This window comes from Ambystoma mexicanum, chromosome 5p, assembly GCF_040938575.1.
Source record: "Ambystoma mexicanum isolate Mex_15411 chromosome 5p, UKY_AmexF1_1, whole genome shotgun sequence".
Taxonomy (NCBI): Eukaryota; Metazoa; Chordata; class Amphibia; order Caudata; family Ambystomatidae; genus Ambystoma; species Ambystoma mexicanum.
The window spans coordinates 787,037,715-787,064,511 of record NC_090930.1 but is presented as its reverse complement, the minus strand read 5'-3'; the positions used below and the strand labels follow the sequence as shown (position 1 = coordinate 787,064,511).

Below are 26,797 nucleotides of genomic sequence, written 5' to 3'. Positions count from 1 at the left end.
CTACACCTTTTGAAATATTTGGGGTGAAAAATTAACACTCAAGGCGGCTGCAAACATGTTTTATTTGTGTGTGCTAAAATGTTACTCATGTACTTTTTAACTACTGCTAGCAAGCAGATTTGCTTTAGTGATTCAACTTGCAAGAGGCTGCTTTAGAGAGTGAAGATGAATTTGGGATCTGCTGTTAAATAAAATAAGTCTGCCTGCAAGGAAAATAAACTCCTTCTGGAGAAATGTAGGACTGTTCAGCAATGTGTATAAATTGCCTGACTTGAAACTTCTTTTTTTTTTTTTTTTAAATCGCAAAAGGAATGAGCACAGATTTTTGAATAACGTTTTTAGAGATGCGCAGGAGATCATGTCTATCAGTACAAAAGCCCCAATGAAATCAGTTTTTAACCTGAACTGCCAGTCTATTATGCAAGTCTATGGAAAAAGGACGAGCATACTCGTCCTTGGCACTTAAGGGGTTTAATGCAGGTTGTTGATCAATAGTCTACAAACCTACTTTTGATCATTATGCTAAAACATGGCGTTATTTTAAAAGTAGATGAGTAAGTGTGGCAACGCCTTTTTGATTTTTCAGTGCAGACATTCGATATCGCTGGCCAGTATAGAGGTATTACTCATACTTTGGATTTTTTAACATGATCTAAGAAGCCTTTGAATACTCAAGTAGTGACCCCTTAACATTTATATAAAAGAGCTTGGAGATTAGAACTTATATCTGTGCTGAAACAAATTGGACTTCCTGTCAATTCATAAATATTATATGGCTCACATCAGCGCCCACATCACTGCCAAAATGTACAGAATATACAGAAAGCAATGTGTCAGAAAATCACAATAGTAAAGTACTCTCTTGTAATATGCACATTCACTTTCCCTTTATTGCGTCCACTAGGTTCTCCTTTAATTCCACAACAGAAGGTGAATGCCTTAAGATATTGCAGTTGAATCCCCCTCTTGCTCAACTGATGTCTACTTCTCAAATATCCAGCAATACTACCATAACCTAGTACCAAGGATAAAGAGTGTGGTTATTTTTGGACAGTAATTGTAGATGAGCCACACCCCATCAAGGCCTGTTTTAGATCAATGGATACGCTAATCTCCTAATCTCAGTTCCTCCATTACTGCCATGAATCCAAGACTATAGTGATCATAGAATGTCAAAGCATGTGTAGACCTCGGCTCTGAGTGATTGTCTATCCTGCTATATCCCAGCGAGAGGTGGCAAACTCTTGTCTCAATGTTTGGGGAAAATATCATGAGGGGCAACCTGTTCACCAAGTTCATAGTTTAATGCTGTTTTTTTTTTTAAAAAAAAAAACGTTATTTATAAAGCTTGACAATACAGCCGAGAAAACAAGCAAGTACATGTAAAATACATGAGTAAAATTCAAGTATGTATGGCTGAGGGAGGCTACATGCGCCAGCAAAAACAGTAATTCTGGGTACCTTAACCCGATATGGACGCAACACAGTGACAATCAAGACATATTTTTTAAGCGTAGCTGGGCGCCAGAAATCTGGTCGCAGGCATCTTCACTGGCATCGACGGACAGGGAAGAGATGTAAGAGCGGAAGGGGGACAAGATATTTCTGTGTCTAGTTACTGTATGTTGTAAAAGTGACCAGCGGTCCTCGGTATCGGAAGCCCAGGTGGCAGCCTGGAGCCACTGGTTATGCGGGGGGGGGGGCTTGGACGGAGCCAGAGCAGTAGTATACAGCGGGAGGCCAATAGCAAGCATAGCCCAGCCAGTTTCCTAGAGTCCACCTGAGCTGGGGAAGCTCATGAAAAAGGCATGTGAACGGGGAAGGGTCAATATCACAGTCCAACATTTCGGATACCGTATTGCACACCTCCGCCCAGAACAGGGAGAGGCGCAGGCAGGACCATATCATGTATAGATAGTTTGTGGTGTTTGATCCGCATCTAGGGCATGTAGGTGGATGGTCTTTCGACATGCAGTGTAGTCTGATCGGGGTGTAATGAAATCTATGGAGTAGCTTTAAATTGAATCAGTTTAAATCGTGAATTAAATGAGACCTCATGGGTACGAGAACACATGCAATCCCAGCGCTGGTCAGTGATCTCAACACCAGATTCCTACACCAGGACTCCCTGCGCTGCATGAATGGGGCAGGTGCTTTGACTTGAGTATTGTGTATAATCTAGAGACCTTTCCCTTGAAAATCGTGGTGTTCAGGGCTTCTGACAATATCAGGTCATCAAAGGGATTGAGGGAAGTCTGGAAACCCCTTCTTGAGAGCGTGGGGCACCCTGAAGGGGTTCTGGAAGTTGGGCCGTTTGATAAAGATTCCCTGGTCAAAGGCATCCTGGACAGAATCGAGACCTGCATCCGACCAAAGGCATATGGTTGAGGTGTCTATACAGAGAGCGTCTGGAAAAAGTTCCAAAGGGGAGTGGGTGCAAGCCTGCTTCCACAACTTAATGAAGGCCAGTGTCATTGAACCCACAGGGTCAAGGAGCTCAAATTTGATGGAATGGACGTGGAGAGCTAGAGAGTAGAGATCTCGACCATCTGTAGCAAGGCGTTCGAGTTTCACGTGGAGAGGAGGATCAGTGTGTATGAACCACTGTGACGCAGTTTATTTTGCATTTATTTTTATATAGCGTTTTGCGCCAAAGCTCTTTACATAACAGCAATACGTTAGAAGCATGAGTACTAAACATGAGTCAAATAATTGATATCAGTATACAGAACAGTTTACTGAGAGCAAGATAAAAATAGCGGAAGAGTAGGAAGGAAGTAATAAGGAGCTGTCAAGAGGATGAAGGTGAGATTTTAAGGAGGAGCGGAAGGAGGAGTAAGAGGAAATGGAGCGGATGAGAAGAGGTAGAGAGTTCCAGTGTAAAGGGGAAGGAGCTGAAAACATCGGAAGCGGGAAGGGGCGCAAGGTGATGGTGGAACAGTGAGGAGGAAGAGGTCAGCAGAACGGATGGGGCGAGAGGGGGGTGTAGAAAGAGAGGAGGGAAGAGAGGTAAGGAGGGGCAAGGTCATGAAGAGATTTAAAAACTAGGCAGAGGAAGTTGAATTTAAGTTGAGTGAAAGGGGAGCCAACCAAGAGAAGAAAGCGAAGAGGAGATGGAGTCCTGAGGAGAGAGGAAGCAAAGAGTACAGATGGCAGAGTGATAGAGGGATTTGAGGGGGGAAAGATGAGAGGAAGGGAGGCCAAAGAAGAGAACAGAACACTAGAATAGGTGGGAAAAGTTAAGGGATGAAATGAAGAGTTTAATAGCATGAAAGGCGAGAGAGGAACGGATTTTGCGAACATTGAAGAGGTGATGGCGACAGGCTCGGGAGGTAACAGAAATGTGGTGAGAGAATGAGAGGTTAGAGTCGAGGTGGAGGCCAAGATTGTGGGCCGAGGTTGAGAGGGGAAGACTGGTAGGGGGAAAGAGGATAGGAGTACGGGGGGGGGGGAGTGTGTTGGCAGGATACAATAAGACTTCAGTCTCGTCAGTGTTAAGGGTAAGAAAGTGAGAAGACATCCATTAATTGCAGTGAGACAAGAGGAAAGTTTGATGTGGATATCAGGGGTGAAGGAGGAGAAAAAGAGGAAAATCTGGGTTCATCAGCAAAGAAATGGTGAGATACCAAAGGAAGTGATGATATGGGCAAGAAGGGAGGTGTAGAGTGAAGAGGAAAGGGCCGAGCACAGAGCCTTGGGGGACACCATAGTCAAGGGAGTGAGTAGTGGAGGAACAGCTGCCCCAAGAGATGACAAGAGCGGTTAGAGAGGTAGGAGGTGAACCAGTTGAGAACTGAGCCTTTGAGACCAAAGGAGGAAAGAGTATTGAGGAGTAAGGGATGATCTACAGTATGAAAGGCGGCAGATAGGTCCAGTAGAATGAGAAGAGAGGATTGCTTAGAGTAGCGAGCAGTGAGGAGGGAGTTGAGAACGGAGGTAAGAGCAGTTTCAGTGGAATGTATAGGGCAGAAACCAGATTGAGTAGGGGCTAGGAGGAAGAGGTTGGTGACAAAAGCAGAGAGTTGAGAGTAAACTAGGCATTCTAGGAGTTTAGAGAGGAATGAAAGAGGGATGGGATCAAAATTGGAGGCAAGGAGGGTGTTAGCAGGGGGCTTTTTCAGTATGGGGCTGATAGTAGCATGTTTGAAATTAGAAGGAAAGGTAGCAGTGGGGCGACCAGTGTTAAAGAAGGTGAGGTAAGGAATTGTCAGTCCAGAAAAACCAAACACCCCTTGAGGGTCCGGCAATGAATGATAATTGGTTGGCCGAAGACCAACCGCCTCATTTACAGTGTTAAGAATATATATTCATCAGTTATTACGTAGCTATTAGTTCAACTAGAGCAAGGCCATTTTAAGATGACCAGAATCGCCATTTTGTTTTCTCTCTGCTCTCTAACGTTGCCACTTTGCCTCATGTAAAACTGCTTTGCTGTAGATATTATTTCGCTTCAATGGTCCAAGTCTAAGAAACATGTTGAAACATTACACTGGAGAGCCAGACAGAAATGCCAGATTCCCTCCCTCACATATCCTTGAAGACAGGGAACAAGGCATTTAATCAGTACACGAATGCCAGCGAGTCTCCTGAAAGAATAGCAATGTACGAAACTAGCATTTAAAGAGTTGAATTATGATCTTCTTTACGTCCCCCCTTTCTGAGCCCAGTGATGCCCCGGAGAGCGGGCTGACCTCTAGAGCGGGAATCGAAACTAAGATAGTGAGGTCTGGTATGTGCAAGTCTCCTACGCGCAGCTTGCCCATGAAAAACAAACACTGTGTTCTCGCAAATAAAGAATGGTGTCTGTAAAATTGAAGATTGCAAACCGTTACTAAATATGGTGGTCTAAGGTGTCATATTTGTCATACTGGTCAATTATCGCCTCTAATTCAAAGGGAAATGAATTGAGGGCAGCATCAAATGTGTCATACTGTGTCATTGCTGATTGTAAGGTGCTCGATTTGTATATATGTAACTGATGTACGTTTCACTCTCTCTTGCGTCCCCCCGAGGTCTGTTAGACACACGTCGCAGGGCGTGGGACCATTTGGTCAACTGGGACTTCTTTGTATTGCAATAAACCCTAGATTTTGGGAACGGAACCTTGTGTCTGGCGTATCTATTCGAGTGTGGTGACTGCCTTGTTTCCACATCCGAGGGTTCCTCAGGGGCCCCTTTCAGAATTAGGAGAGGGTATATTTTAGGAATCATAGGTTTGGGGAGAGGATCAGAGGGGGCAGCCATAGGGTGAGTTTTGGACAGGAGGGACACAAAGGGAGAGATGGGGTGAAGTTAGACATGAGTAATGGATGGTATGTGATGGGGAAGGAGGAGAGTAAGAGGGGGGAGCGTAGGATGCTTTGGCACAGAGAGAGTATCTTGGAGGAGACGAAGCCGGCCAAGTCAGAGGGAGGGAGGGAAGTTGCTGAGTGGTTCGGAATGAGAGGGGAGAGAAGACCGTTAAGTGTCTGAAAGATTTGACGAGGGTGAAGAAGCTTGAGGGTGGAGAAGTAGGAGTGCTTGGCAGAGCTAAGGCAAGAAACATAGAGTGGTAAGAGAAGTAGGAGGCTTAGTTAGCGGGTGAGTCGATTTTAAGCCAGCATCACTCAAGGCGACGGAGAAAGCGGCGCATTGACAGAAGGTGAGGGGAAAGCCATGGTTGAGAGGGTTTGCGGGAGGGGTGGAAAGAGGAGAGGGGGTGAAGTAGATCAAGACTAGCAGAGATGGAGGAGACAGAGTAGATAAAGTTTTGTTAGCCGAGCAAGAGGAAAAGTCAGGAAGAGGTGGTGTGTGAGGGGGAAAGATCGGGTATCGAAGAAGAGAGAAGGGTTAAAGTTACTGACGTCTCATCGAGAGAACAGTGTGCTTGATCAGCCATCCAGTACTTCTCGAAGTCTGGGGCGCTGAGTCCGCCCCTTGCCATTGGAGTGGTCAGTGTTTCTAGTTTCAGACGGACCGCGCCAGAATGCCATAAGAAGGTGTTGATATGAATCAGTTCCGTAAAGAATTCCCGTCCTGGCCATAAGGGGACATTCAGAAATTTGTATAGGAGCTTGTGCAGTACCACCATCTTAAGGACGGCGATGCCGTCGGCCAGCGAGATTGGTAATCTGGCCCAGCCAGTGCACTTCCGGTTAGGTAGTTCCCGATATTGGCCTCATACAAAGAGTTCTGTTGACATGTAATCACCACTCCGAGATAGGTAATCTCAGACTGTGCCCACGGAAATCTCAGGGGGTTTAAGAGGGGTGTGGTGGTCTTTGTTAGCAGGAACAGTATAGATTTAGAGCAATTTACTTGTAGCCCTGAGAGTTCACCAAAACGTACGTCTTCTAGTATTGGGGCCAGATTGCATTCAGGTGAGCAGATAAAAAGGACGGTGTTGTCCGCATAAAGGGAGAACACCTCGGGGGGACTTGACAATCTAATGCGTCTGTGCGTGTTGTTGGCGTATCCTGTCGGCCAAGGGTTCTATTGCTAGAGCAAATATTAGCGGCGAGAAAGGGCACCCCTGCCTTGTGCCTCTGGCTATTGGGAATTGGGGTGAGCAACAGTCTTCGGTGCAAACCCTTGCAACAGGAGAGAAATACAGGAGTTTAACCCAGGAGGTGAAACAAGGGCCGAAGTTGCACTTCTCAAGAACACGCCACAAATATCTCCAGGAGACAGTCGAAGGCTTTCTGCATATCAAGGGTGGCTGCAACTGCTGGTATACTTGGTCGACTCAGGGAAAGTGTATTCAACAGACGGCATATGTTGAGAGCAGTGGAGTGCCCTGGGATGAAACCGGATTGTTCAGGATGTCTCTGGGCTAGCACCTTGGCATAAATGTTGACGTCGCAATTAAGAAGAGATGGAGGGTGGGGGGGCGGTATGATCCACATAGTGTGGAAGGTTTGCCCGATTTAAGTAAGACCAAGATTATGGTCTCTCGAAGAGAGGACGCCCGTTTCACAGGCTTCCGTCCAAAGGGTTGACAATTGGGGGACTAGGCGGGTCTTGTAATGTTTATAAAATTCAACGGGAATTTCGTCGGATCCAGGGGCCTTCCCAGAGGCCAGCGAATCTATAGCCTTAGATATTTCTTCAGGTGTGATAGGGGTATCCAGAGGCTTCACTGGAGCGGAAGGCTGGCTAAAAGTGTCAATGTCTGGAGTGGAGACAGTATCTACATTGGAATACACGGTTTCGTAGAAGGAGTGGAATTCGATGTTGATATCGTGTGATGTCAGAGCCAAAGTGCCATCTCCCCTCTCGATATCCGGAATATGTTTTGTTCCATTCTCATGTCGAAGCAATGTGGCGAAGACGCGACCTGGGTGCTCCCTCTCTCCATACCTACGAGCTGACTGGGTGTCTTGGAGGAACTTCCGTTCTCGTTCAGCGTGGGTGCGGAATGCATCGAATTCCGTGCCTATATCGGTAAGAATGGCAGACCACTGAGGGGGAAGCATACTTTGTCTCGAGGAAGGCAAGGCGAGATTCACTATCAGTGATGTCTCTCCAGATTGCTCTGAGAATCCCTGCTTCCTTGGAAATTGCGATGCCCCTAACATGGACCTTGAATGTCTCCCAAAGGGTGGCTTGTATTGTGTCAGAGCCGGTGTTAAGTGTAAAAAAAAGTCATAGATGATGGTTCCCAATTCAGTCTCAAAGGCGGTGTCTAATAGGGAGTGTGGTTTCAGCCTCCACGAGCGGACCCCAGTCCACCTCAGGGAGACCGCCACTGGGGAGTGGTCTGAGAATGTTCTGGGCAGGATAGACATTTGTGTGGTTCCGACTAGTATATCCGAGATAAGCCATTTATCTGTGAATGGGAGTCCTGCACCGAGGAGTAAAAGGAGAATGTTCGGGAGTTAGGGTGAATCAACAACCATGTGTCAGGTATTTTAAACTGGGCCTGCATTTCTATGATGGTTTTAGCTGCCTTGGAGAGTTGATGAGGTCTGGAGCCCCATATATCGAAGGTAATAATCTAAGATGGTGTTAAAGTCCCTGCCCCAAAGGATAGGTATAAGCAGGAATCCTGAGAGTAGAGAGGAGAGATGTATGTAGAAGTCGGGGTCATCCACGTTGGGACCATATATGTTTAGCAATACAACTTCTCTGCCCAACAGGGCGCCTAACAACAACACAACGTCCTCTGGGGTCTGCATGAGTCACTTTAAGTTGGAATTTGAGACTCTTGTGGATTAGGGTCATGACCCCACAGTTCTGGGTAGAGCCGTGTAATAGCATTGGAGGGAGAGGGGAGCCCATGACCGCGCAAACGCCTCGCATCCACTAGAAAGGGAGTGTTTCTTGCAAATGGAGCACCCCGACCATGTGTCCAACATATATCTGCATCTTGCGCATTTTGGCATGGTTGCCCAGCCCCCTGACATTCCAGCTCATGTTATACAATCATCAGCCATCAAGATAGTAGATCAGCACCCATAAACAAGCGCCCCTGCCGGGGTATGAACCACAGGGACTAGTCCGTACGCACCATGTCTTCAATCTGATAGGGCCATTACAAAAGGATTCAGAGAATCAAATTCCCAGCTGCGTGCCAAGCATGTTAACAACTATAAACCATTCCCATCCCACACCTCTCCCCCAACCAGAGAGGTGATAACGCCCAAATCCATTAACTGGAACAGAAACATCGGCAACATCTCCGGGGGTGCCACGCGTGGGCCTTGAGCGTTAGAATATCCGATTTGGGGCGTTGACTAGGTATACTATGATGAACGAAGCGAAAGCAATTCAGAGGTAGTGAGCGGGCCAAGTTTGCGAATCAGGACTTTGATCTCATAGAACAAGGTCGTAGCTGAATCAGTTGTCTGAGTCCCGATCCACATTAAGAATACCTAACCCCTCTCTAGGGACAGATCCAAGGCATCTGCAGGAGCAGTGTTCAATGACCATCCAGCAGGGAAGTGTTCTTCGAGGAATTTGGAGGCCTTTTCGGGAATGGTGAAGAAAAATACTTGATTTGAGTGTTCAATCCTAAGTTTAGCCGGATACAATATAGAATATTTAACTCCCAGGTCTCGTAGCCTTTTCTTGGTGGCCAGGAAGGTTTTACTTTCTTGTTGTATGGCCGCAGAGAAGTCTGGGTAGTGGTGGATTCTGGAGGAACCCAGGAAGAGGTTGCCTTTGGCCCTTGCTGCACGAAGGAGGGCATCCCTGACCCGGTAATTAAGCACTTTTGCGATGATAGGACGGGTAGGAGCACCAGGCCTGGGTTTTGCTGTTAAGGATCGGTGGGCCCTCTCAATCGTGAACTGCAGGGACATTTTCGGGGAGTCTAGCAGGGAAAGGAGAGTGCTCAACAAATCCTCTATAGGGCCTTCGATGTTGTCCTCCGGGACACCGATGATGCGTATATTACTGCGCCTGGAGCACAATTCTTGAACCTGTCTGGGTAAAGGGGTCACCTCCAACCGCAGGACAGCAATGTCATCTTCAGCTGTCCCGATTCTAGTCTCCACTTCGGTCACTCAGGCATCAGTCTTTTCCATGTGGGCTTTGATGGAGCAGATGGTCCCACTCATGTGGCCCAGCGTGGAGTGAACCCCTCCTGCATGTAATCCATCATTTTCTGTGACTGACATGTGTGCCTAGGCTTTGATTCATTCTGTTTCGGCGTAGCTTTCACATACATATTGATAGTCCTTTGCTTTTTGTTAGCGCCCTTGGTCATGATCACATCGACCACATTGGAGAGCGGAAATCGGAAGCAGTCTCAGGGTCCGGAAGGGGGGTACCAGACCATGAAGAGCAATCCAGCGAGTAGTGGTGAATGGAAGGGAAATTCGGTGTTCCTCAGCGGAATGTTGGCATGAGTGTGGGGTACATTTACCAACCGTGCAGACTTCCCCTCCATCACCAAGCTGCAAATCCGCAGTACCAGCAGAATGGCTGCGCTGGCTGTATTGAGCACCATTGCCTCGCATCAAAACTGCGTTTTGCAGCTACAAAAAGGATGGCTGCACTGTCTTTGCCAGAGGGAACATGGAACACCCCGAGAATGGCTGACAGTGTTTTCTTTATGTGCACCAAAGAAAAGAATTGAAAAGCAGCACTCTTTTGCTGCTAGCTCCAAATTTCCCCTTGAAAAAGGAAATATTTTACATTTAAAATGACTGTGCCCTAATGCTCTTTTCCACCGTTTTCAACAGTACACAGTTGGTTCTAGTGAGACCCAGCTATGCCCAGCCATAATTCAGGTTGTGCTCCAGCAAAATAAAGCATTTATCACTGATTGACGGGCTGTGTCTTGCGCAAAACTCTTTATTTTTCAACAATATATCACAACTAAATTCTTTATAAAAAGCTCTCTCTCTCCTAGCTCATGTCAGTTTCAAGGGATATTTATTTAGACAGATGCTTGTGCATTGGAAACATGGCTAGGGCTTTGCAAAGATTCAGAAAATTAATGTGAGAAGGCTGCATTTGAAAGTGACAGCTCAGCAGAATTAACCCACGTGTAAAATGTGCTTTTGACAAACAAAGAAAATGCTGTTTAAAAGTGAAATGTTGAATTGAGGCCTGTCTTTGCACAGAATGTGAGGGGGTTTTGTTGGTAAACATACAGGGGATATTAAATTCCAACAGATTTTCTTTCTGGTTCAGAAAGAAAAAACGATAAATGCATTTACTGTGCTGAAGCCACAGAACAAGTTTCCTGGCCTGGCTTCAAAGGACATTTGCTTCTTGGGCACAGCACATTGCCTCCCCCGAGGGGATCAGCATCTGGAAACTATGAATGGACCAAGAGGAAGAATGTCACACGCTCATCAGACTGTGGCAGTTCTTAAACCTGATAAAATAGATTCTGGGACACAGGAATAGATTCTGGGACAGATAGGTGTGAATTTGTTAGTAACACCTCCCCACAACTTAAAATGGGGAGCCTCAAAGGCCACTCCAGAGCAACATTTGGAAGTATGTCCTTATGTGGGAGACGAAAGCTAGCCCATTTGGCACGAAAGACTGTTCTGAATTAACAAACTTTGGACTTTTATTTCTGCAACCAGACAACACAGTAATGCGAAAGTTTAACAGTTTAAATATGATTTTGGGGGCATTAAAACAAGACATTGTAGCCTTACCTAGGATGTAGGGGACGCCTAAACAGCAGAAAAGTGTAAATCATGGGAAATGTATACATTATGGCACATTAAAAATTAATACAAACATGCTCTGATAATATGTACACATGTATAAAGTTATAGAATTATAGGTGAAATATTTGGTGAAAGATTATTAGGACGACGAAACCATGTCGTACAGACCTGGGAGTTGGAATGTTATGCTCTGTGTGGAATGTGTCATTTGCCTGTGTGGTTTGCAAAAGTGCCATAAGTGTAAAAATGTGTATTTATGTCCTGACTGCTTTTTGGCAAAAAAGACTGTGGGATGGCTCTGTACCTCATAAAAACACAACCCCCTAAAACTGAGTCCTTCAGTCCCATCTGCTTCTAAGGAGTAGGTGACATAACATAGGCTGACCTATCCAATTTCTTACGGGTAGGTCTAGCTTAGTTCTGCCCAACAATAAATCCTGTAATGTCACCCGCCTTATAAAAGCGGGAGCTCACAGAGACAAGGTCACTCTTCTGAATGGTCCAGCTCCTCCGTATCCAGATATTCCATATTCATCCTGCCAGGCTCCAGATCCCACTGCCAGGCCAGAGCATAGCTGACCCTATCCAGGCAGGACAACTGATCCAAAAAGAAACCACACTGCAAATCCCAGTAACTCCAGAAGAAAGGGGAAAGGTGGCTGAACCCTCTTTGGGATTATCCAGTGCTGGCCACTTGCCCTGGTACCCGATCTATCCAGCTGAGGTGCCGCTGTGCCGTGACCAGACCTTTGCCCAGCTGTTTCCTTCTAGGAGAGCCCCGCCCCGGTGACCAGTGACCAGATATTGCATTTGTGTCCAGAAATCCGGTTGGCTGTCCCAAATCTCAAACTCAGGTGCTGATGGGAGGATCACCCCATCCCATAGCAACACATAGCATACCCCATCTTGATACCTTGTCTTTGTTCCACCCTCTAAGTAATCCCATCAATATCCTGGTAACTTGCTTAAAACTGTCAGACTTCTCGTGCATCCTGTCCTTGATTTCGTAGTGTTTGTGCCATTCTTCCACTCATTTGTCATCTGTATGTCCGTAGTAATATTTTGATTAAATGAATTCTCCCAAAAAAGAGGCACACTGCGTGAAGGGTTACAACTGCAACGTAACTTTTCTATTCACGGGTGGCATGTCTCATTTCTCACAGAGACTATGTGAGATACTTCTATGTTTTTATTGTGTTTTTGCAGAAAAAGGTTCTGATGATTTATTACCACCAAATCATATTCCTAGTAGTTAAGGGAAAAAAAAGTTGTGTGGGCACTCCAAACAGCCAAGCTGGTACACAGTACAATAAGAGCGTAACATTTTGAAAAGCTATTGGTGCAAACACCACCTACCCCCATACCTCCAGTAGTAGGCCCTCCCATGTCTCAAGTGGTAGACAAATGGTCTGTCCACTAAGATCAGGAATGTTTAAGGTTCTTAAAAGCAGCATTAAAGGGGGGCGCTGTTGCGCACATTCGTAATGGCCGCCTGAGTTTGTAGCTCTGTCTAGAGCAAGCTCCTCCCTGCTGATCCTGCTGTATTGGTGCTGTGTTAACACTTAATATCTGTGGATCGAATCCTTCTGAGCTTCTGGAGGTGCTGTTCGATTGGCGAGCCCCAGGAAGGAACCGTTACCGAGAAAATCCTGCATCTCTGAACACCGCCGTACTCCCCAATGGCATGCCACGCTGTGGCTCCACGACGTGCAGATCCTGGAGCACGCAAATTACTGAAGTCTTCAGGCCCAGCTGGGGGAGGGTGGCCACCTCGCGGAACTTAGTGGCCTCCTCTGTTATCATCCTATACTGCGACATCTGCCTTTGGCCCCCAGGATCCCCCCCGACCTTCCCTGCAGAGTTTTCTTGTGTGGGAACGCGGTGGTGCGTCTCGCCGGCCTGACTTACACCTCGGTCGAGCCCCTGCCAGAAGCCTGCCACTTTAGGGCTGAGCTCCCGGCGCCCATTTGAGGCACATCTTGTGCCTCCTGAGCCCCACCAGCCTTCCATAAAAGACCTCTGGGGACTCATCGGTCACCTTGGGAAGCACCCAGCTGTGACCCGATGTGACGACGTTGCGAGGTGCGGTGCCACCATTTCACGGAGCTGCAGGATACAGGGGCCCTGCTGCTTGAAACACTGCGGGCTGTGCTGCGCATGAGGCATTCTGCCCACTGCCAATTTGCTGCTGCTAGGGGAGCTGGAAGACTGCGACCCGTCTACTAAATTGAGGAGCGGCCTGGGCGGTCGCTGATGCACCGCGTCCCGCTGGCATAGCCCGGACATCTATGCTGAACACCACGATTACACCCAACCCGCAGCCCACGGCTCCCTTGATTCACCAGGCAATTTAGCTGACTTCACGGGCATCCTCGCTTTGGCACCCAACAGGCGGTTGGCACTGCCCGACCTGCTGCACCTACAGGATCCTTGCTCCCACTGCCCTATGGGGGGCACACTCCTTGCTATCCTCATTACTCATGTATGGACCTCACGCTGCCCAGGGACCCAGTGCCTGCCTGAGTGGGGACTGCAGCTGGAGGTGGGTGGGCGAGTTGAACCCGTGTGCAGACACACAGGGATTCACAGGACCGTTGATATCAATGTCACTTGTTCCACGATATGTAGGAGGTCGCAGCCCACTCGCTGCAAGCTGAGCGAACCCTACTGGCCGTATCTGAACGCACTAACGATCCTGGCATCCCTGCGCTCCCCTGGTACCTAAATCTCGCTCTTACTGCGAACTCCTGGTGCTGGGTGCAGCGGCCCATGCCCTCCCACCCTCACTGGCTATATTTCTTCTACACCACTATCTGAACGCAGTGGCCCGTTGTTGCCGCACCTGCACATCAGACCTACTTCATCTTGTGGTGATCCGGGGCGCGGGACTCGGCACCCACCACTCCGTGAAGAGGTTAGTGGAACTCCCTTGCTGTCCACCGCTACTCGCCATATTGTTCCTCTTGATTTGAATTGGGGTCTGGTAATCACTTTTGCGCTACCTATCCCCGCAGGAACTTCCGCACTAGGCCCAACAGCTACCATTCTCCTTCTGCTGAAGCCAAGCACCAAGGGGCCTGCCAAAATATCCTAATCGCCACCCTAAGCAGTCAGGTTTTAGAAAGAAATTCGGAACTGAAACCGCTCTTTTGGAGCTTAAAACTAAACTCTTGGGAGAAATGGATAGAAGGGGCTTGTCGTCAATCTCATTAGATCAATCAGCAGCTTTCGATCTAATTGAACATTCCATTCTCATTCCTAGATTACAAGAAGTTGCCAATCTCTCTGCCTCCGCAGCTCAGTGGTTTGCATCTTTCCTGGAGCATAGAAGCAGCAGAGTCTGCTCGGCCTTGGCCGAGGCCACCCCTATATCGGTGCTATACGGGTTCCCCAAGGGGCGAGTATGTCACCCTGCCTTTACAATTTGTTTCTGGCCCCCTTCTTCATGCTTGAGGAGAGGGTTGTATTCTCAAATTATGCAGATGACACTCAATGTGTCATCTCATTAACAGGACACCATGAGAGTGATGAGTTGGAAGTTAACAGAATCTTCGCTTTGATAGAAAGGTGGATGTTGGAAGACTTCCTTGCACTGAACCGCAGCAAGACAGAGCTATTGATTGTTGGCAGTTCAAAGGCTCTAAAAAATCTCAATCAAGCATATAGCTCCTTCAAACTAGGGCACGATGTCATGTCTCCTCTACAGAAAACAGAAATTTTAGGGGTAACCCTGGATTCGTCCTTGAGTATGAAGGCTCATGTTTCTACGGTAGTGGCGGGAGTGGTGTATTATGTTAAGCTACTCTCTCACTTGAGGCCCATGATCTCTCAGGAATGTACTGAGACTATTCCTAGGGCAATAATTGGAGCAAAGCTTGACTATTGCTGCAGTCTCTTGCTAGGTATTAGTCAACTTGAATTACGTAGACTGCAGGTCGCCCAGAATTGGGCGGTCGGAGTAGTTCTCAGACTGCCCAAGTACAGTCCTATAACAGAGGCTAGGAGATCTCTTCACTGGCTTCCTATAGAATCACGGATATCTTTTAGAGTGCTGGTAATCACATTCAAATGTAGGTTACAAGTTATGCCCATATACATACAAAGTTGTGTAAAAGAGAAACACAACCAACGAACCCTTAGATCTGGAGCGCAAAATCTGATTGTGCAGCCTAGAAGCAGGACTGCAAAGGCTGAAAACGGAGTGTTTAATGTTGGGCTCCTTTTTTGTGGAATAAACTACCAGTCAGATTAAGGAGTCTGAACTCTCTGCATGCCTTCAAGAAAGAACTTAAAACCCTTCTGTTTGCCGGATTCCACAAAATTTCAAGCGTTAATGGGACTCTTGGAATAACACCTCTGATCTACTATCACATCAATCCTCAAAATAATTTCTGGATATGTTGTCTCGGGTTGACCCAGTTTAAACTCTTTGAGGTCCCCCTTTTCTTCTTTTTTCCCGCCTTCATGGGCGGGAGATGTGTCCTTGCTTGTTTCCATGTTTTTTCTGCGTCTGTCTTGTCTGCGCTTTTATGCCTGAGGGCCAATAGTGTGCATTACAAATGTAATGTAATGTTCTTGGAAGCTCACCATTGTAGAGATGGACAACCAAGGGTCCGCTTTGACCCCTTTGTAAAAAGGTTTACAGCAGCAGCAAGTGTGTTTATATCCAATATACCTTTGGCTAACATATCCATGTCACCACAGTGGCATTTGGGCGTACATTCCCTAAGAACTGCTGTATAGACACTGAGACGAACACTGATTCGAGGGTGGGTCAAGCAGTACTAAATGTTCCAAATCCGACCCTTCATTATTGCTCTGTAGTCATGCATCACATCTGAATCCCAAATAGATTTATGTTGCAAAGTGTTACTTAACTGTATTTTGCAGCTTGCCTGTTTTAGATCCATACGCACCCTCCCTGCAGGTTTGTTCAGTACTAAAAAAGATGTTTTAGCTCGAAATATCAAATGTACCATTATACAGTTGTGTTTTAAAAACGGTATTTATAAATGTGTATTTTGCATGTGTACACTATAAAACCAGAGATGCAAAAGAATTTAAAATTTAACAATTCCAAGTGCAAATTAGGGCATAGATTTTAGTCTATAGGCAATTGTCGACTATTTTCTGCACCCCTAAGGTAATGCAACAGGTTGTTTATTTTTTTTTTTTATTATTAATTTGTTCAGTTGTAAAATCAACTTTTCAAATTTGTGCAAAACAAAGTTTTTACAATTAAAATCATTAAATTCATCTTACATATCATTTCATTAAGCAAAATTAGAGCAAAATAAAAAGATGAAATTACATATCATGCAAGTAACAGCAAAAGTTGAGCTCTTTGCCCATGAAGGTAAGTAATACCCCAACTGTTTTATTTTATAGTTAACAGGGAGCAGGGTTATCTTGCTCATTTGGAAAGGGGTCCGGCAACACCCAATCTAAAAATTGGACAATTGCTATTTGTATAAGGTTAAGTTTAATGATGTATTACTTTTAAATATTGTTTGAAATCTTGGTGTTTACCCATCATTTCCTATGCCGTTAATGCAGGAGCTGGAAAGGCAGAAACATGCATGCAGTGTTTTCCAGCATAAGTTGGACGAACTTAAAGAAGGCATTCGTCAGCGAGATGAATTAATAGAGGTATGTTTTGGGATCTCTTGTTGCCGCTCAGTACTGTTCTAATTGTCCAAATGCTGATTTAGAATGTGTTTTCAGAGATTCACTGGGAATCTACAAAGGTAAATACAATCATAGGTTTATTTTAAAATGTCTCCTTTGAAAATGCCTTGCTAGTTACAATGTGGAAGAAAAGGAGTGTAAGATTTATCAGCTCAAGACTACTTGTTTACTCATTCCGTTAATGGCTGTGGTGTAAATTGTTTCAAATAAATTACACATGTTACAATTACTTAATGCAGCAATTGCACAGCTCGATTTGGAGCTGAAATGTAGCTAAGCACGCTGCTGATCAGATTCCACAGAAATATTACTTTGTGGCTAAAAAATGCACATTTTGTAATGTCAGTATTAAAACCTTCCAAGAATAGAGAAGAACAGGTACTAGGCAGGTAGGACCACTATATAGATTCCTGCCAATGAGGCATGCCCTGGCCCCACTTATCAACGGGACAGATCCATCCCCCAGGCCTCCCTCATCGAACGTAATAGATGGGGAGATTATGGGGGAAAGATCTCGTTGGACAGAGTACTGGTCTTGAACTCAACTAGGCCCTTGGAGGACTTAAGCAGAGATGGGAAAAGGATGTCGGTGACATCGACGGAGAAGACTGGGTACATGCATTGCAGAACCCTAGAGAGGTGTCTATAGCAGTCAGACTGTTTGATTCAAATCAAATATTTGCACAGAACATACTACTCCAGGGAGTGGGTCAATAAGATGGGGAGAGGGATAGATGTCTGTCCTCCATGCAATATCCACATGGGTACGTTCTTCCATATGGTCTGGGTGTGACTGCCCTGAACTTAAGAAGTACTGGGATAAAGTCTTGTGTGACGTGGAGGGAGTGCTGGAAAGGCCAATTCCGGTGGAACCCAGGGGACCATTGCTGGGGATGCGGGGGATCTGGGGGCAGACACATATGGGAAGATTTTCTTAACACGGCCTGCATAGTGGCCAAGCGGGATGTCGAACAGAAATGAAGGGGATGTGAGGTCCCATTGTTGGCAGCCTGACGGTCGGGAATGGCTGTTATTCAAAAATGTGATCAGTGGGTATATAGGAATAGAGGAGGCACGCAGAAATTATATCGGGGGAGTTTGGGATCAGGGGGTTCAGGCACCAGTTTGAACACACGGGAGAGGGGGTCTAAGGGGGAAATTGGGGTGGGGGGTGTAACAGTTAGGTCCTCCCTTACCCCCCGGAAGGGGGTGGTAATCGGAGGGGAAGGACGGTGCAGGATACAAGTCACAGGGGCAGCAGGAAAATGGATCGGGCGGATGTGGTTGGGGGGCCTCTACAGTGACGATCAGGATGTACTGCCTACGATCGCCTTGTTATGGTAATTATTTTATGGAATTGACTCTGCAAAGAAATCTAATACAGTTTTAAGACTCAAAATAGAAGAAATTAGGGCTGTACAAAATGTACATCTTAAGCAATTCATGTTTTTTTTTTATTGTTCAACCTTAACACTATTACATAATATGAAGGAAGATATGGCACTTCATCACAAAGGAGTGGAGGACATATAAAATCCAAGGCACACTTGAAGACTTTCAAACACATTGGGGCATCATCGTACATTACCTGCAAAGTTACTATATGCTGCAGTGGTGTCCACACAACATCCGTATCTTGAACATTCTTTGATCCTCAGAACTGTACCGAGAAAGGACGATCATGTGGCTGACCGGTGCCAACCGGAGATACTGGGAAACGAGTGGAAGGGAGGGAGGGGGAGGAGGGAAGGGGCTTGTTTTGCAATTGAAGTTTGTACCATTTAACAAAAGCAATAAGAAGATTTTTTTTTTTAAAAAGAGTACAAAAGAATACAAAAAAAATGAAAAAATAAATTACCATTAGTTATTAAAGTATCGAAGTATTACAAAATTCATTCATTAAATCCAGAGCTAATATCAATTTCATTACGACCTAAAGAATTTATAAAACCAACGACTGCAATACAAAGGGAACTTTTTACACCACTCATACAGGATTTCCAAAAAGAATCATTATCTACATACTCAATTTCATTGTAACGCGCGAAATCTAGTGAAGTCCTCGGTAAACTTTGGACAAGGATATAATCTCCAATGGGGAACGAGAGATCCCAAAGTTTTATGGTCATGGAGAAGATGTTACATACTCTGGCTGTGTAAATCTCTCTCAAAACACACCAATCAAAACGCATATGATTTTTTTTAAACCTTATTTGAAGTACTTATCAAATCTGCTCTTGAAGAGCTGATTTTACTGTAATACTAGATTACATAGTCCATAATTGTACATGATGATTTCCACATTTGACAATAAGATTTTATTCAGGTCCCAAATATTATGAGTATGGACAGGGTAGCAAAGGGTTGTAAAAAAAGAAATGCTATCCCCTTACATCTCACTGTAGATTTAGTGACACATATTCCTAGGTCATAAAAAATCACTGACGTGGGCACTGCATTTGGGTTTCCTAAAACCTTTCTCCAGATTTTACTTGTAATTTCTTCCAGAATAGGGAGATCCCAGGTAGGATATATTTCTATCTCATGGGTTAGTTCTGAGAGTGCAGTTGTAAGATCATATTTTATAAGGGGAGCAATTAATATTTTCAATATTTGTTTTGAATGTAGAAAATTTAGCTAATCAGTCACTCAGTTCGATATGTGAAATAGGTGATCATATTGGCTTGTTCGTAAAGCCAGAAACGTAGAAGCCAAACTAAGTACTTTGAGATTTCTGTTCATTGGTGCCTTGCATGTTTTTAAATTGAAATTAATTTGTTACTACTGTCTTAATTTGTAGCCTGACTATTTAACATTGATTTGCCATCTTATTAGGTAACTGTGTGGGCTTATGGTATGAGGCCTTTTGAAATGTAAATGAAAGACGCTAGATCTTTCTTCCATTACTATTAGTTTCACGGTCTGCCACATCACTTCCTGTCTTTTCTCTCCGCGTTCATGTGCTGGAGGGATCGCCCACACAATGGACGCACCTGCAGTGCCAAAGGCACACTAAAGGCAAGGCAATCGGTGCCCGTCTGGGCCGCGGAAGGGCCCTGGACCACACATAGTGAGCCTCTATCACTGCGACATGTGTACTCAAGATCGGCTTTGCTCCATCTTGCCCTTATCAGTACACTATTGCCAAAGCATGGCTAGTGCTGTTAGTACTTCAGACTCGGCCCCTGTTACCCAAGATGCCAGCAAATTCCATTGCTTACTGCTAAATGCACACTCGATCCCTGCTCGCCCTCATGATTTGTACAAGCTATTCAAGGAGACAACTCCTGATCTTTGTTTTACAATGGAATCATGTCTGCGCAATACATCAGACCCCATTCTTGTTCAAGCCATGCCGTCGAAATATAGTGTTTTACATGTGGACAGGAATTCTGCCAATCTGGGCGGAGGCTTAGCAGTTAGCTTTCAAACACTTTGCTGTGCTTTATTAACACAGCAATACAATGTTCGAATGGAGTCCTTATTTTTGCGGGTTACTTTGTCACACAGCCAAACAGCGTATGTGCTCCTGGTTTACTGGCCACCCAGACCGCGTCATTCAGATTTGGTCATTTTGGGGGATTTTAATCTGCCATCCTTACAAATGACACCAGACAGGATTGATGGTTTTTTGCAGTCTATGAATTATTTAGATCCTCTGCAACATATTTCAGGACCCACCCATATACAGTGTAATGGGCTGTATTTGATCTCAGCCCCTATTCTGATTAGGTCTTTTCCACCATATAAGGTTTTGTGGACAGACCACTTTGTGCTACCATTCGTTATGCATTGCTCAGATCTTCCTGTATCGATACCTCAACCTTTGAGACTGAGGTGGACTGCTGTCTTACCTTCTGTTATTTTGGCCAACGTGATTTCACTTTGTGACCAGGAAAATACAAATTTATCTCAGTTGGTTCAACCCCCACTTTGCAGAGCTTTGCCTCCTTCGTAGACCAGCTGAGAGAAAGAAGTGGCCTAACTACTCCCCCTTCGCCACGTCTAATTTTTTAAATGCAACGTGCATCTACCAGCAGGCCATTTTAGAAGCTAAACGATCTTACTTATCTGGCCAAATTACAAATGCCCTTCATCAACTTTTCAGAATTGTTAGGTCTCCCTCAGTTGCACCTTCTTCGCCCACAGCACCCCTCCCACTCAGTCTTTGTGTGATGAACTATCTGATTTTTCTTTTTGACAAAAATGTATTGTATTTGTCAAACTAGATCTACATCACTATCTAATCTACATGTGGACATCCCTGCCCTAATAACATCTACCAACTCCTTATCCTGATCTACTTTCTCTTTGGTAGACTCTGATGCTATAACCCAAGCTTCTTGGAAGCTGAAGTGCACTTCTCCTCTGGATCCTATCCCGCTTAGTGTCTTAAATGAAATACCACACATTGTGCTCCTTGTTGCTACGGCTGATCACTTTTTCTTCGGGCTCTATTCCGTCTTCACTTAAACAGGCTATGGTTATTACACTTCTTAAAGTTTCCCTTGATCCCTTGCTTCCATCTAGCTATTGTCTCATTTTGTTGGAGTCCATAGCTACAAGTATGCTTAGCTCTTTTTTGGAAAGCTCTACCTTTTTAAATCTATTTTCGTCAGGCATTAGGCCAGGCCGAGGCACTGAGTCTGTTCTGGTGTCAGTGGTGGATGGCCTGGCTAGGCTAGTCGATCAAAAGGGGGAGGTGGGGGGGGAAAGAGTTCTGATATTACTGGATTTGTAGGCCGTCTTTGACACTATAGATCACACCATCCTGCATTTGCAGGATGTAGTCAGCCGGCATTTCCGGAGTGTTTATAGATTGGTTTGAGTCCTTTTTGGCTGACCGTTCACAAACTCTGCTGCCATTTATGTCAACTCCACGTGCACTCTTGTGACATCCCTCAAGGGTCTGTGTGCTCTCCCATTCTTTTTAATGCACATGTTCAGCTCCTTGCTCAGCTTATACAGTCTTATGGTCTGTGTTGACACATGTATGCCGATGAAACCCAGATCATATAACCGCTTAATTGGGATAATCCCTTTTGGGACTGCAAATTTCAGGTCTCGTCTAAAAGCGGTTGGGGACTGGATGGGCCAAAATTGGGTTAAATTGAATGGCGGAAAAACAGAGGTGCTAATTGTTGGACCGCCGTCTGCCATCTCCCTCTGTGCGCCTGACTATTGGCCTCCATCCCTAGGCCCGTTTCCACTACCTGTGCCAATGGTTAAGAACCTAGGCGTTAAGATACTGGCGTCTCTTTCCATGGAGGCACAGATTAGCGCAGTCTGGCCGTTTTAAACTTTGAGTCCTGTGCAAAATACTTCCATTCTTTCCTGCTTCATTGCGGGCACCTGTGGTGGCCTCTTTGATTCTAAGTGCATTGGACTATTGCAATGCCCTCTATCTCAACCAGCCTAGCTCTTGGATTGACTACAGGTACTGCAGAACGCTGTAGCACAGGCTGTTCTTAGCCTCTCTTGCAGTGACCATGTTTCATCAGGAAGGCGCAGCCTCCATTGGCTTCCAGTGGCTTAGCGTGTTGAGATGAGTAGAATGAATTGTGCCTAAGCCATCGTGCCTTTGATGGTCCAGGGCCTGGTTATCTGCAGCAAAAAGGTTGCCCCTGTGTGTCGACATACCCATTCCGCTCCTTTTTTATAACGACAAGTTAAATTCCCACGTTTACGGCCAAGAAATCACTTCAAAAAAAGAAAAAAAAAAAATGATCTGCAATTTGGTCCATCAAAAAAAATCTGCTTTCCCATTAGGAGCATAAAACGAAAAAATTGTTCGACTAAGAATTGGGTTAAGGGACAAAGAGCTAAACTCTAACAGTAGGATGCAGAGTTGAGGCTGGCTTGGCTGAAATTTAGTCGATTAAATCTCTTTTGGAATTTGGTGAATAAATCTAAACCTTTCAACCAAGGAGTGCAGATCAAAGCGATCCCAGAGCCTCGATGCTTGGTTGCGAAAGTCTAGTTTTGCTCCAGATGTGCAAAGCAGACTCTTCAATATGCCCTTTGACGGCTCTTCTTTGTTTGGTAAGAAGGCGGATGACAGTTTAGAAAAACTACAAACATCTAAGGCAGCAGCAAAATCCCTAGGAGCTGCAATCTGTCAGACACCATATCACCCCTCAGGAACCTCTTGGAGAGGTAAGTCCTTTTGCTTCTATTCCGGATTCAGAAAGGGCAAAGGACAGCCGGTTCAAAGGGGGTCAGAAAAAATTCACCCGAGGTGGACGGGGTAAAAACACAAAAGCCGCAGCAGGTGCCTCTTTACCCTCGGCATCTGCATAAGCCGCCTCCAAACCGCTCTGAGGACTCTCTTCACAAAACACCAGTAGGGGGCATGTTAACTCAACATCTGTCGGAACGGCAGGCTATTACATCAGATGCTTGGGCATTGTAGACAGTTGCCCAAGGTTACTGCCTGCCTTTTCTACGCATCCCTCAGTCATCCACCGGGGAACAGCTCTCTGAAAGTTCCAGATACGCTCCTCTTGAAGGAAATTGTAGACCTGCTAGAGAAAGGTGCCATAGAACTGGTACCTGTAGCGGAGAGGAACAAGGGCTGGTACTCCCCCTACTTCCTCATACCGAAGAAAGATGGAGGACTGAGACCTATCTTGGATTTACGAGAATTGAACAAGTTTCTCAGGAAGGACAAGTTCAAGATGGTAACTCTCTCTCAGATCCTTCAGGCCCTCCAGCTCCAGGACTGGCTGGTATCTCTGGACCTCCAGGATGCTTATTTCCTTGTGCCAATCCATCTCAAACAAAGGAAATACCTGAGGTTCGCAATTGGCGGCTCTCATTATCAATTTCGAGTTCTGCCATTTGGGCTGTCCTCCGCCCTGAGGGTTTTCACCAAGCTAATGTCGGTAGTGGCTGCGAGTCTAAGGAGGGAAGGGATCCACGTCTACCCCTACCTGGACGATTGGCTGATCAGAGCTGTATCTTCGGAACAAGCTCAGATCCAGCCTGTTTATGTCTGCCACTTCCTTCACAAACTGGGCTTCTCCCCCAATTTAATAGAAGTCACAGATGATACCATCACAGAGACTCCAGTTCATTGGAGCGGTCCTGGACACCTCCCTGGGAAAAGCCTCGCCACCAGAGGTGAGGCCTCAAGATATTCTGCAGATGGTCACCAAGTTTCAAAATGCCCAACATCTCCCAGCCTTTTACTTTTTGAGGTTGCTAGGTCTCATGGCATCCTGCATCTTCCTTGTGCCAGAGGCTCGCCTGAATGAGATCTCTTCAGTGGGCACTGAGAACTCGGTGGTCGCAATTCTCAGGGAGAATGACAGACCTCCTTCAGATTCCGGACAAGGTGGCTCGAGACCTTCAGTGGTGGGCCTGCCAGAAAAACATCTTGAAGGGGGAACTGTTTTGGCAACCATGGCCGCAGATAACAGTAGTCACAGATGCCTCACTCACGGGGTGGGGAGCCCATACCAACGACTTGACCATCAGCGGTCGTTGGTCTCCATCGGAGTCCAGACTACATATCAACCTGTTAGAGCTGAGAGCAATCGGACTAGCGCTGAAAGCTTTTCTGCCATCTGTACAGGGGAAAAATGTCCTGATAATGACGGACAACACAGTGGCCATGCACTGCCTCAACAAAAGAGGCGGCGTAGGATCACTGCCACTGTGCAGAGAGGCAATGCAGCTCTGGTTTTGGGCAATTCAAGAAGGAATCTCTCGATCGGCAGTTCACCTAGCCGGAGAGAAGAACTTGACGGCGGACGCTCTGAGCAGGCAGGGCACAGTCTCCCACAAGTGGGAACTAGCTCAGGAAGTCCTTCAGGAGATCTTCGCCCTTTGGGGAACCCCTCAAGTGGATCTGTTTGCCACCAGTACCAACAGAAAGTGCGATCTGTTTTGTTCAAAGGAATTTCCCCCGAGAGGAGCTCTAGGGGACGCGTTCGTAGTGGACTGGGAGTTTCCACTCCTGTACGCGTTGCCACCAGTCCCTATCATTCCTCAAATGATCAAGAGGTTGAGAAGATTCCGGAGAACCATGATCCTAATTACCCCAGACTGGGCCAGGAGAACGTGGTACCCGGACCTTGTGAACATGTCCATCTGCCCTCCAATTCGTCTTCCACTCAAGGAGAATCTTCTCTCACAGAAGGGAGGTCAGGTTCTCCATCCAGACATCGGAACCCTCAACCTTCTTGCCTGGCTTATGAAAGTTTGAGATACAAGGTTTGGGACCTCCCTGATGACGTCATGGAAGTGTCGCTTTCGGCCAGAAGGCCAGCAACAAAGTCTTTATACCGCTGCCGTTGGAACAAATTCTGCAGCTGTTGTAGAGAAGAGAATATGGACCCCTTTTCTTGTGGTACACCAACGGTGTTATCCTTTCTACTCTACTTGGCAAATTCAGGCCTTCAAGTTGGCACTATAAAGGGCGATCTCGCAGTGCTATCAATCTTCAAGCGCCACTGCAGAGGAGCCTTCGTATTTGAAATTACCCTTAGTAATACAATTTCTAAAGGGATTAACTAATGTCTACCCTCCAAGACCTTTCCAGGTTCCTTAATGGGACTTTAAATTTAGTCTTAAATTTCCTGATGGGGACTCCTTTGGAACCACTCCACTCTTGTTTGCTAAGATTTATCACCCTTAAAACTGTCTTATTAGTGGCTTTAACATCTGCTAGAAGGGTGAGCGAATTACAAGCTCTATCTTGCAAACCCCCTCATACAATTTTTCATAAAGACAAAGATGTCCTACAGGTGAAGCCTAATTTCCTCCTAAAGGTGGTTTCTGAATTCCACATCACTCAGAAAATTACCTTACCTTCATTCTATCCGCCTCCCCATCCGGGGAAAGAGGAAGAAAGGCTACATAGGCTGGACCCAAAGCGGGCTTTAAGCTTTTACATCAGCAGACTTGCTAGGATTAGGCAAGCAGAACTGTTCGTAGGCTACGCAGGGCACAAATTAGGACTACCGATAACAAAACGAACCATTTCCAGATGGATTATTTTGACCATCCTGGAATGTTACAAACTAGCAGGGAAAGAGCCTCCTCAAAATCTTAGGGCTCATTCAACCAGGGGTATCGCAGCCTCTTCGGCCCTCCAAAGAGAGGTGCCAGTTCGAGACATATGTGCGGAAGCCTCATGGTCGTCCGCACATACCTTCACAAGATTTTACAACTTGGATTCCTCCTCTAGTCAAGGGACTAGGTTTGGCAGAGCCGTATTACATTTGGTTCATTCCTAAATGGAAACATGGCGTTTTACTCCCACCTCCAATTGCACACCACTGCTATGGGAGTCTATCAAAGATAAGGAATATGTCGGAGGACACAATCCCTTCGAAGAACAAGTTACTTCTTACCTTGTAATGTTCTTTCGATGGGATGTTCCTCCGACGTATTCCTTATCGCCCCTCCCATCCATCCCCGCAGTAATACTTCCCTTGTGGTTGCAGCTTACGCTCCTTCAAGGTCAATAACCAATTCATGTGAAACAACTGTTAACATCAAAACGGAACTGAGCAACGGACGCTGCGTGAGTCTATTTATACGCGTGAAGACGTCGGCGCCGATACAGAGGCAGTCGAGGGACATCGACGCGCAGCGCCCTCTACTGAAAAAAAAATTCCAAGCCCAGCAAGCTGGGAGATGATCTATTCTCAAAGATAAGGAATATGTCGGAGGAACATCCCATCGAAAGGAAGTTACAAGGTAAGAAGTAACTTCTTCATCTGTTCCAACACATAAAGATGGCCACCTCTTGCACTGGTAGTGTACTCTGGGCATCCATGTGCATCACCCAGAAATTCTTTTGTGTCCCTTGTCTGAAAATGTCTTTATTATTTTTACCCTTCCTGTTCCCCAGTTACGACGGCAAGACTATCCACAAAAGGTCTGTCGAGAAACGCAGTCTAAACAAGGTTACTCCACTCTCTTGCTCCTTTCATGGAGTTTCCGGTCTGTGTTGACTGCTTTATCTTCTGAGCATGTTCTTGCAG

General features: G+C 45.8%; 1 protein-coding gene across 3 annotated transcripts in view; it reads left to right on the top strand.

Annotated features, from left to right (window-relative positions):
- Positions 1 to 26,797, top strand: part of LRRFIP2 (LRR binding FLII interacting protein 2) — a 1,092,194-nt gene that overhangs the window by 754,468 nt on the left and 310,929 nt on the right. For all 3 annotated transcript variants that reach the window (XM_069613205.1, XM_069613206.1, XM_069613204.1), the window contains one exon: positions 16,671 to 16,763. In XM_069613205.1, the coding sequence (XP_069469306.1) occupies positions 16,671 to 16,763 (93 nt within the window). The remainder of the gene's footprint in view (positions 1 to 16,670; positions 16,764 to 26,797) is intronic.